This window comes from Gavialis gangeticus, unplaced genomic scaffold (genome assembly GCF_001723915.1).
Source record: "Gavialis gangeticus isolate Ggan-Ray unplaced genomic scaffold, GavGan_comp1, whole genome shotgun sequence".
NCBI lineage: Eukaryota > Metazoa > Chordata > Crocodylia > Gavialidae > Gavialis > Gavialis gangeticus.
The window spans coordinates 50,364,968-50,375,786 of NW_017728993.1; the positions used below are offsets into that span (position 1 = coordinate 50,364,968).

The following is a 10,819-nucleotide window of genomic DNA, read 5'->3' on the forward strand; positions in this document are numbered from 1 at the left end:
GGGGGGGGCAAAGAGAGAATCTATGGCTAGGTAGCCTTTGCCTTATTAAAAAGACTTTATTGAAACAGTGCCCGTTTGCTGCTTGGAAGTTTAGGTTGAACTTGTTTTCTTCAATAAGAGGTCAAGTCTCTCTCTCAGGAGCAGAATCAAATGTTAGCTCCCTGTGTCAGGGCCATGGAGAACCTGGTACAGTAAAGGACAGAAAGACCAGGATCTCAGAGTAAGGAGGAGCCAGGGCTCCCCTTACCTTAGAAGTCATGTCTAGGATAGCTTTGGGGGCCACTCAAGAGACCAACCAAGGCTGTTTTGGTCCTGAGCAAACACCCTACCCTGAAAGGACTCTGAAAAAGATACCTTGCTTATTCACCCAAGGATCATAGTAGAGCTCCAGTAGACTGAAGAACAAGAGCTTTTTAGATACCTTCCCATTAGTCCTCTCCTATTAAATTCTGCATTGCTAAGATACAAGAACTATCATGTATTTCTGCCAATTCTATTGGAAGTCAAATGTGGAGAAGGAAATGTATAAAGGAGTGGGGTGGAGGAGGGGGAAATCAGAGAAAGACTGATTCAGTCTAAGTGTTGGCAGACATGGAAAGCTGGCAATTAAATTCCTAATTCAGGTTAGTGCCAACCTGGAATGTTTCCTCCTATCTAAAAGGGTTACTTGGAATAGAAACAGTTATAAAAAAAATAAAATGGGACCAAGTTCCACTTTAAAAATGGACAGTTACTTCACGATAATCTTATTTTTCACAGGACTGGTAAAACTATTGGTCTCCCTATAATTACTGCAGCTTGTACACACACAAAGTAAACATTAAAATTACAAATCAGAAAAGGACTTTTTCTATTTTCTTTGTGTGTCAAAAACAAATATGCAAATGTCCTCTCATCATAGGATTCTCATTTGTGCTACATGCAGCTAAAACAGTCTAAACGTACTTGTTCCTGACAGTCTCGTCTGGCTTGCTGTTCATTATTTAAGGCTGTGCTGGCCCTCTGAAGAGATTCCTGGACTTCAGATTGCACGGCAGTGAGGCTCTTCTTCAGTTCAGACAGCTGTAAGAAGGAGAGCGGGGGTACACAATATTGAATACTGTCAGCGTATTTTAAGACACAGTGAACTGGTAAGAGCTTTGAGCATGTTTAAATGAAGTAGAGAACCAAGGTATGCATTTAAAGCAGCTATAATCCAATGAAGAAAACCTCTGAAAGGTTTTGGTTTATTCATGGTTTACTTTTTTAGGATGTCATACATTGAAGGATAAAAGTTATTGTACCCTTCAACCTGGGCCTTTAATCATTGAAGCACCTAACGAGCTACAATCAGCTATAAAGCTCCAACCAATTATAAAGTTAGACTTTGAAAATGTACATTTACAGCTGATTGTTATCCAGCTTTAATTTGTATGTGTAGAAAGGAATACATTGTGTGACAGCAATTTCCTGGTCCTCCGGCATCCCAGGGTGCATTGTTCCATTTCTAGTATAAACGTCTCGAAAATACAACAAGGAGGAAACCTCTGCCCCTGCATAGTTCTAAACCCTACATTCATTCTCCCTACCTAGCAGCACCCAGCAGGAGAAATACCCTCCCCACCCCCACCCAACCCTTATGTGAACTCAGAGCAGATAAGTAAGGATGCCCCTGCCATACTGGAACATTGTGGGGAGGGAGGGAAGGCCTGCAGGAGTAATCCCCTGCGTTTGCTGCTTGTCAGCAAGCCAGGCAGCACTGTGGCCAGACACTGTCCCCAGCTCCCTGAGCTTGTGCAGGGAAGAATGGGGGTGGGGGGGAACCCCTCCCTCCTTCTCCCCTTGCTGCTACTCTGGAGACCCAGGGTCTGCTCTAGCCTGGCAGGATTTCTCCAGCTCCATGCACAGGTTGGGAGAACTGATGGGAAGATTTCCCCTTCAATCCCAGATTTCTTCTCCAGGAAAACTCGGGGATCCTGGGGATGATTCCTTAGACTTATCCAATTTTTTCAGTGGTGCTGCTGACCAGCAAGAGCTTAGCATGGTCAGCAGTGGCAGTGCAAGCTGTTAGTCCCTTTTCCCTCCTCCTGACAGCCTGATGTATGCATGTGTAGCTGTGCACATGGAACAGTGTCTTTATCATGCAAAAAAAGGCAATGCTGTGATTAGAATAACTGGAGCTGCCCTGAGTGCTCATGTTTTGGCACACCCATAGAATAAGCTGGTTTTGGCTGACATGTCAATTTTCTACTCTTTATGCACTGCTCAAAGTTCAAGAGAATAGAAACAAGTTTTAATACATTATATCCACTTAATGTCCTTCAAATTCACCTACTCTCCTTAAAAAAAAAAAAAAAGGCATAATGCATTACCACTAAACACCACAATTGGCAAAAATGTATTTTACACCATCTATAGAAAATGTGAAGGACATCTATAGGAAAAGTGAAGGTCCAATGTGTTGTACCTGTTGCTCCATGCTCTCTACAGCTTTACGTTTCTCATCTTGAAGTTCTTGTTTTTCCTTCTCTGCCTCCATCAGCTTCTTTTCCAGCTGGGCCTGATACTCAGAGGAGTCCTTTAGACGGACTTCAACAGTTGCACGAACTTCTTCTGTCACCTGTATCAAAAGCCACAACAGCAAGAGTTTAAAGTAATAACTTAATTACACCTGTGCATATCAAAATACATGACAAAAACTGCTTAAATTGAACAATTTTCTTAAATAAGAATGTAGATGTTATGCCTCACAGATATTATTCAAATAATATCCATTTTACATCAAGATATGTATCCTCCCATTTCAATCCAATGGTTATTGGATGACAACAGAAAGCATGGATAATGGTGAAAATGTGTATTTTGAAAGTAATCCAGTATTAAAGCCCAGTTTCATGTAACTCGTTTAAAACATACGCCAGCTAAATAATAGGCTGTTTACTCCAGATTCAACTTTACAAACAACTGCACCATAATGCAGTGTTTGCAACAGCAAAATACTGGATGGGAAGACAACTGGATGCTCAGTAAAAGGACAGTTCAATGTCACATACCACAATTTTAATAGAAAATACATAACCTTGTCTGGTGATAAAAGATTTTAGACACCTACTGAAATTATTTGAGGACAGGGTATATTTTCAGTTTAGGCAGCAATGTACTCGATAGAAGAAAATGTGCACGTGTCCTACAAAGATTTTGTTTCTTGAGGGATAGTTAGTCCATTGAATATGGTATGCTTATAATTATCTCACATTGGTTTGCAATGCCTGTATTTCTAATGATCCTGCCACAGTAATACATTTACCTTGTTCTTGAGGGCATTTTCTTTTTATACAGGCCAGGGTGGGGGTGCGGGGAACAACACTTCAGCACAAACTCCAATCTTAATTCAAATTTACATTCAGTCATATTAAACAAAATTAAATATAAGAACTCAGACTATGAAGATTGACAGAGGTACATGTATGTGAGAGACTGGGTGCATCCACATGTGTGATTAATGTTATACAATAAGCTCTGGAGCAAATGAAGCTGGAGTCAACTGCTCCTGGGTACAGCATCTACACATGCCAGGGCACAGCTAGCTGAGCTGACTAGGCACAATATATGTGCCCACGATAAGCATCTACACATGCATTTTGGTGCAGTAAAGTACCCCACCACAACACAGTACTGTCCTTGACAGTACCATCCGACAGTGGAATTAATTAGTTTACTGTGCCCTAATGCCCGTGCACATACAGACTGTGATGCTTTACTACTAAGCTAATTGGTCTACTCTACAGTAAAGTGCAGATGTACCCACTGATAAGGAATTTAAATTCCATTACTCTAGAATACACTGAGAGGTAATATAGCCTGTGCCACTTCTCCATAATACTATACATGCTGCGGTACTCACAAGCAAAAGAAAGGAAAAACGGGAACAGGACTTATAGCAATATTTAGTAAAGTAATTTGATGGCCAACGACATGTCAGTATGTACCTGTTTCTCCTTATTAAGGGATTCTTCAAGACTAAGGACCATAGCTCTGTACTGTTCCACATTACTAGAAGTAGTCTTCAATCTTTCTTTCAGATCGTTAACTTGTTCCTCAGCTTGCCTTAGCTGACTTACAAGATCATCCACATCCTCATTGGTACTAGTCTGCCCTACAATACCAAAACACAGTTTAATGTATAAAACTAGGATTACATTTTTAAGATTGAAATTATGTGCAATTTACAATTTCTGAAGATACACGGGCAAGCAGAGAAGTATAAAATTGAACAGGAAGCAAGTTCATATAAACCTTTTCATGCATACTAACTTTTATAGGGTGTTGCAGGAGAGGAATGAAATAAAAAGATATTTACTTGAACCCAAGATGCAGCTTTTGTCCCACACCAAAAAGGGGGAAAAAGCCCCTCATCTTGGATTTGAGTACAGCAGAGTCGCATCATACGTGCATTTAACTTACGCAAATTCATCATACATGTATGCCCCGGAGTGCCAATTGTTTGGATTTAGCCTGCAGCTGCCCCCCGCAGCACTGTGCATGGGGCCAAGCAGCTACATTGGGAACAGCCCTGCTGGGAAGCTGTGCATGCTGGCCAGGCAGGAGTTTGGTGCAGGCTGCCCTGGGCGGGAAGGAGGGACTGTACCACTGGATGGGGGAGGGAGCAGACTGTACCATTGGGCAAGCCCCAGGGTAATTTTGACTATATGCCATTTTCGCCTTACGTGCTGACTTTAGAACCTAACCCTTGTGTAAGATGAGACTCTACTGTAATAGGTAGTGTGGGGAGGAAGAAGGGAGGGGGCAGGTAGCTGGTGTGGCTGTAGCTGTTGCCTGGCCCACCCCACCCAGCTGCCTCTGTCCTGCCCCACCTCTACCCGCCATTTGCCTGCTTTCCAGCATAACATAAATGGCATGTAGTCCAGGCAACAAACTTAACAATGGAGAAAAATGTAATATGATGCATTTTAAAATGCAGTACATATCTAAGTACTTCTTCAAATATGCAGGAGAGATCACTTTGTTGTTTTGACCTGTTAAGTCTTCTGAATTTTTGCACTTAGTCAGATTCTGGGTGAAGAACACAATACAAATCATGAAGCTGTTGCCTAATTTCAAGTACTGTGCACCTGCATTCACATGCACAACATTGGACCCAACACATTCTAGTCTTATCCATGAGAACCTTTTAAGCATAGTAAATATTAGATTATGTTACTATTTCTTATTACCTTTCCCAGGAGCTCTCTGTGATGATTGGGAGGCTAGCAGGGCTTCAGTATTATTGAGCTGCTGCTTCAGTGTGGAAATCTCTTTCTGGGCATTTTTCAAAAGCTCCTTTGTGTTAAGGTGACGGCTTGTTTCAGTCTCAAGCTGTCTTTTAAGATCCAACAGATGAACCTGTAAAGGCAGCAGTCTTGAATTTATGAAATATTACAAGCGCTCAAAATAATTGCTCTCTTTTTGTATTTAACAATTAAAGATTTGTATGTAGATCTTGGTAAGTTAAGAAAAGCTTAAGCAATCTTTTTGCTTTAGAAGAAATAGAAAAAAGTCGTTACCACTTTCTATTGGTACTCACATCTTGATTTTTGGTAAGTGCATGCCTTTGTTCCACCTCACTTTCCAGTTTTTTCTTTAGCTGGGATATCTCACGTTCTAGTTTCTCTATTTGATTACTGAGCCTTTGTTTAGTCTCCGTCTCAGATCTCTCCAATATTGCCTAATGAAAGAGCAAAAAATATTTGCTACAATGTATAACAATTCAGAAAACTGATTAACATTACTTAATACAAATTAGTCAGGTACTACTCCTGCCACCCCCAAAAAAACTACACTGCTCTGTAATTTTAATTGTTACACCATGACATATCAACCTAGTGTAAAACTTGTTTTGAAAAAAATCTATTAAATATTGCTTGTGTAATCTTTTCTTCAATAAGATTTCTAGTAACTACAAAAATAAAGCTGCAAGAGCTTTAAAAGATGACATATCGTTAAACAAGGAAATGCAAACACAACTTAGAAAAAGTCAGTGATGTTGCTTTGAATGTTTACTTACGTGGCAACCATTCAACAATTTAAGCATAGGAAGGAACCATAAAATTGGTGGGCCAGTAGCAATCAGAATCAAGACAGAGTTAACGGAATGAGTTCCTTGATCTGATCAACAATTTCAGTCAGTTAAATTTTAATAGATGTATTGTCACAGAATAGGGAAAAAAATCCCTTATTTTGAAAAGGACACAGACTGTATCCATATTGATAACACAGTATTATTACCCTGAATGAAAATGGAAAGATGGCTAATGTTTGTTTATAGTTTGAAACAAAGGTTACTGCTTAAATGCTTTGGAGTCAAAGATCATATTGGACACTGGGCTCAGACCAAGTTTTTGCATCTACCCATTTATCCTTTTTTGGTATCGTTTCACTATACCTGAATAGCTCGTAGATTAGTTAGCAGCAAGTTCTGTCCTCTTTGTTCAGCTAAATAAGATTCTCGTTGCTGAGTCAGGCGAACTTCAGACATCTTCAAAATATCCTTCTCTTTTTTCAAGTTTTCTGCTCTTACCTTAACAGAGTGAATTAGAAATAGAAATTCAGGAACTTGACAATAAATGTGTGCATTCAGTAAAACTGGGCAAAACCGTGTTCATCTCTATGACATAACTTTTAAAAAAAAAGCAAATTAAACACGCTTAATTAATGTAATATACATTACAAAGAATTGGTCAAGCTCTTTAAAAAAATATAACTTGGCTCAGATTTCAGAAGTTTAAGAAACTAAATTAAGAAAACAGTAAAGGAATTAAAAGTTTAGCAAGCTCACAAATATTAAATTATATCCCCCTTTTCTCTATGTAAATAGATTCTGAATTAACATGGAAAACCTCAGAAAACGCACAGAAGACACTTGGTAAATGAGGTTCTCCCCACGCCAACGATATATCAATATTTTTACAAACACCACGCAATTAAGAAATGTAGACATATAGCCTATTGGGATTCTAAGATTTCAGCTGGTTTGCTGAATAGGTAGTATACTCTATTCAAGTTATATCAGTTTTCAAGACAGTATAGGAGACGTTTTCTCTCTCACGCTATTTACTCTAAATGTTTGAGAACATGCAAAATGTGCTAATCACCTCTGCCACTGCAAGTTTTTCATTAGCTCCTCTCAAGTCCTGTGTCATGGTATTAATTATTTGCTCATGTTTCTGAGTTGTTGCCGTAAGCTTTTGGGTTCTTTCATGTAGAGATGTTATTTCTCGACGATAACTTTCAACATTATCCTGCAGCATCTCATAACTTCACAAACGACAATAGAAAAGACATTTGTATTTCTAAGTTAAATGACAATCTGAATTACAAGATGCTTCCATACATCAGTACATCATGCCTACATACAACAGTTTGAAGTGTGATTTACAGAGACAGCCTAGTAAAAGATCCACTGAACATAAAAAAAATGTTGCCCCCTCACTTTCTATTTTTAATCAGCATTAAAAAAGTACCAATGGAGATTAGTTCAGAGGGAATCACAACAGCCATGCCTGAAAACAGGGGGCAGCCCAATGACTAATCATATGACCAATTAGCTGCTCCTTCACAGGTACTCCCTACCTGCCAGTGAGCTAGTGGCTGCTATGGCCTTGGAAAGCCCTTTGCCTACTGCTGACACCAACGGCTTCACCTGGGCTGTACTGTCTGGTGGGACCTGCCACCTCTTCCCCCTTACTGTCAAAGGCCCTGGGGAGCAGCTTCCAGCAGTAACCATGTCAGAGCTGCTGTGTTATCAGTTAACTGTTTAACCAATATAAATTAGAGGAGGTTAAACAGATACTTTTTAAAATAATAATTTACATCCCTACCAAAGACTAGAGTTTGGAGGCATCTGTCTCTGGCTTTAACCCATTACATTTAAAATTATAAATCCAAAATTCTTTTGAGTTCTTCCCCAGCTTAGAGCTTTGTTTTGTTTTAATGGAGAATCAAGTATGAATCCTATTTTGGATTAAGCAACATTAGCCTTTTCTTAGTAGTAAAGCACTGTCTCCTATGGAGTTGCTTTTTGTACAATTGAACTTAACCTGTTTTATTTGATTTGGACTGCATGCAGCAACCACTCTTAACTATTAACACTAATACACTCTTACCAGCTCGTATCAAACACGCAGTACTCCTAACACCAATCAGCATGCCTGTTTCCTCCTCAAATGGAAGGCATACAAATGACGTACGAGTCATGGGAAAAATAAAAATCAATTTACCGTTTGGAAGCAAATTCAAGTTGTGTAGACATCTTAGCATTCTGTGATCGCAAGTCTGAGACTTGTTCCTGAAGTTTTTCATTCTGTTCATTTAGCAATTTGTCATTTTCTGCCTTTTCTTTTTTGTAGTTCTCAAAAATTTCCTGCAACTACAGAACACAAAGGTCAAGTAGAGTGGTTCCAAAGAGAAGCTGAAACAACTTTAATATTTTTTTAAATTGAAAAATATAGACAACTATACCTGTTTAAGTGCAGCTTTAGCTTCCGCTGCCTCTATGGACTCAGTCATTGATACTGGAGCAGGAGTTGACATGGCCTGAGGCATTATTGAACGTTTTGGGGTGGATGCAAAGGATATCTCTTCTGGTAACATACCTGAAGCTTTATAAGAACAGCTGTATTTTAAAATAACCAAATATACCAAATATAAAAAGGAATACATACCAAGTATAAAAAAGGAAAGATTGTGTCAGAGTCACTTGGCCCATGTCCTCAATTGCCTCTTAGGTAAGAGCAGACCTTCTACACCAACTAAAAACTCAAAAGTGCTCTGTCCTCTACCCTCATTTTCAAAAGCTTTTGACCACTAAAATATTGCAAGTACCATATTTATTCAAATCCAAGATGATGAGTCTCCTCCCTTCCTGTATTGAATGGGGGAAAGGGGAGAGAAGTCCCTCTTCTTGGACTCAAGTAGGGGTGGGCAGGATGGCCCTAACATAGGCATGGAGGATAGAGGCGGAGCCAGCATATGCTCCATGCCCCAGGTCAGAGCCAGAGCCATGATTCAGGGTAAGCAGCAAGGGACTGGGAAAATGGTAGGAAGGGACAGGCACTAATGTGGGAAGGGGAGAGGCAGGTGCAGGGGTGGGATACAGGCACTGATGCAGAGGGAGCAGGCAAGGTGGGGTGGGCACAGGAGTGGAAATAGCATGGAATCTTATTTATTTGAGTTACTAGCAGGAGCCTACCTTGCACTGGAATGACAACTCCTGTGGTCTGTGCCAACAATATACGATACATATCACGCTGACGAACAATAGAATCAACTAGCTGCACTTGAAGATGACGTGCTTCACGCAACTTCTCTAGCTCATTGAGAGCCTCCTCAAGTTGACTCTGCAGCTCAGAAATTCTAAAGAAAAGGAAGTTTTTTCTTATTTGCAGCATTGTAGCATTAGAGTATTATAGTTAGCAAATATGATATTTTAAAAGAAGCTCTCATTTATCACATTTATCACAAGCTGTTCAAGTCTATCCTTGTAACTAACTTTCATCATTGGAACTTTGAACAAAATATGGATCTGACTTTAAACAGGATGACTGTCAGATCCACGAAGTCCAAAAAACAATCTCAAGAGATATTATTGCTCTTATTTGGATTCTTGTCTGTTTTCATTTTACGTCAATTTTAGGTTCTTTGGTGGAAATGGCAAAATAGGAACAAAAAAGCAGCACTAAATCTGGGAGGAGAAACAAAATCTGAGGAGTAGAAGAGTTATATAATCAGTTGACTAGTTAGCTAAATCCTCCCATCATGCCTTGGCTATAGGAGAATTACTACCTGGGATACAGAAAGGGACACTTTGGGTCTTCTTCACATCATTTCTAACCACTTGCCAAAACCCCAACAATTAATCTAGCCCTGGTTAGGAGGTTTTAAGTGGATGACAAGGTCTTGTGAATGGCAGGACGGAGGAAGGCATTATCCTTCCCTTATTCCCTCACATTTCTTCACACATAAAAGTAGATTGAAAGAATCTGTTTAAAAGTTTATGACACTAGGTTAGTTGTCTTTCATGGGTATGCCCACTGATTGATGAGATCAGTGCATTGGATTTGATTTTCTCCCAGGCATCCAGATTTCAACTTTAACACAAGAAATTAAGTTGTGGCTATTTTCTTGAGCCATAACATAACTAAATGTGAAGTCTTTACCATCAAAATGTTGGCAACACTATCATCCCAGGAACTTGAAATCACTTTGTCTATACAGATTGACAGCATTCTTGTGCAAAAGGGAAAGTAAATTTACTTAGATGAAGTTGTTTCCTGTTCTTCTTTTTCTCTGGCTTCCCCCAATTCCCGAAGAGCCACCAGGAGACGTTGATTCTGCTGCTGAAGTTCTTCAATATTTCTGTAAGAGACTAGATGCTGGGTTATCACTTCTGAGGAGCTACTGATATCAGCAGAGCTCACTTCTTCATCACGAATCACATGATTGCCTCTGGCTTCCTCAAGTTCCATCAAAAGCACTCTAATCTGAAAAAGAACAAGCAAATTTGTAAAATCATAAATAACATTTCACTGGAACATCAACAGAGAGAGACAGGAGACAAAAGGCGGAAAAGCAATTTCTCTATTTTCTACCTTTCAATATAACAGAATACTTAGAACATTTCATAGCTTCATAGTTTCTAGGGTTGGAAGGGACCTGAGCAGATTGAGTCCGACCCCCTGCCATGGCAGGAAAGAGTACTGGGGTCAAATGACCTCAGCAAGGTGTACATCAAGCCTCCTCTTAAAGACCCCAGGGTAGGAGCCAGCACCAATTCTCTTGGAAG

At 39.7% G+C, this 10,819-nt stretch overlaps 1 protein-coding gene across 3 annotated transcripts in view; it reads right to left on the reverse strand.

Moving 5' to 3' along the window:
• The window catches only part of TPR (translocated promoter region, nuclear basket protein), a 68,388-nt gene that overhangs the window by 30,825 nt on the left and 26,744 nt on the right, over nucleotides 1-10,819 (reverse strand). For all 3 annotated transcript variants that reach the window (XM_019501726.1, XM_019501724.1, XM_019501725.1), the window contains exons 14-24: nucleotides 10,291-10,517; nucleotides 9,227-9,390; nucleotides 8,497-8,636; nucleotides 8,256-8,404; nucleotides 7,131-7,293; nucleotides 6,422-6,556; nucleotides 5,564-5,704; nucleotides 5,214-5,382; nucleotides 3,969-4,135; nucleotides 2,447-2,599; nucleotides 946-1,062 (exon numbers count right to left, since the gene is read on the reverse strand). In XM_019501726.1, coding sequence (XP_019357271.1) covers nucleotides 946-1,062; nucleotides 2,447-2,599; nucleotides 3,969-4,135; nucleotides 5,214-5,382; nucleotides 5,564-5,704; nucleotides 6,422-6,556; nucleotides 7,131-7,293; nucleotides 8,256-8,404; nucleotides 8,497-8,636; nucleotides 9,227-9,390; nucleotides 10,291-10,517 — 1,725 coding nt within the window. The remainder of the gene's footprint in view (nucleotides 1-945; nucleotides 1,063-2,446; nucleotides 2,600-3,968; nucleotides 4,136-5,213; nucleotides 5,383-5,563; nucleotides 5,705-6,421; nucleotides 6,557-7,130; nucleotides 7,294-8,255; nucleotides 8,405-8,496; nucleotides 8,637-9,226; nucleotides 9,391-10,290; nucleotides 10,518-10,819) is intronic.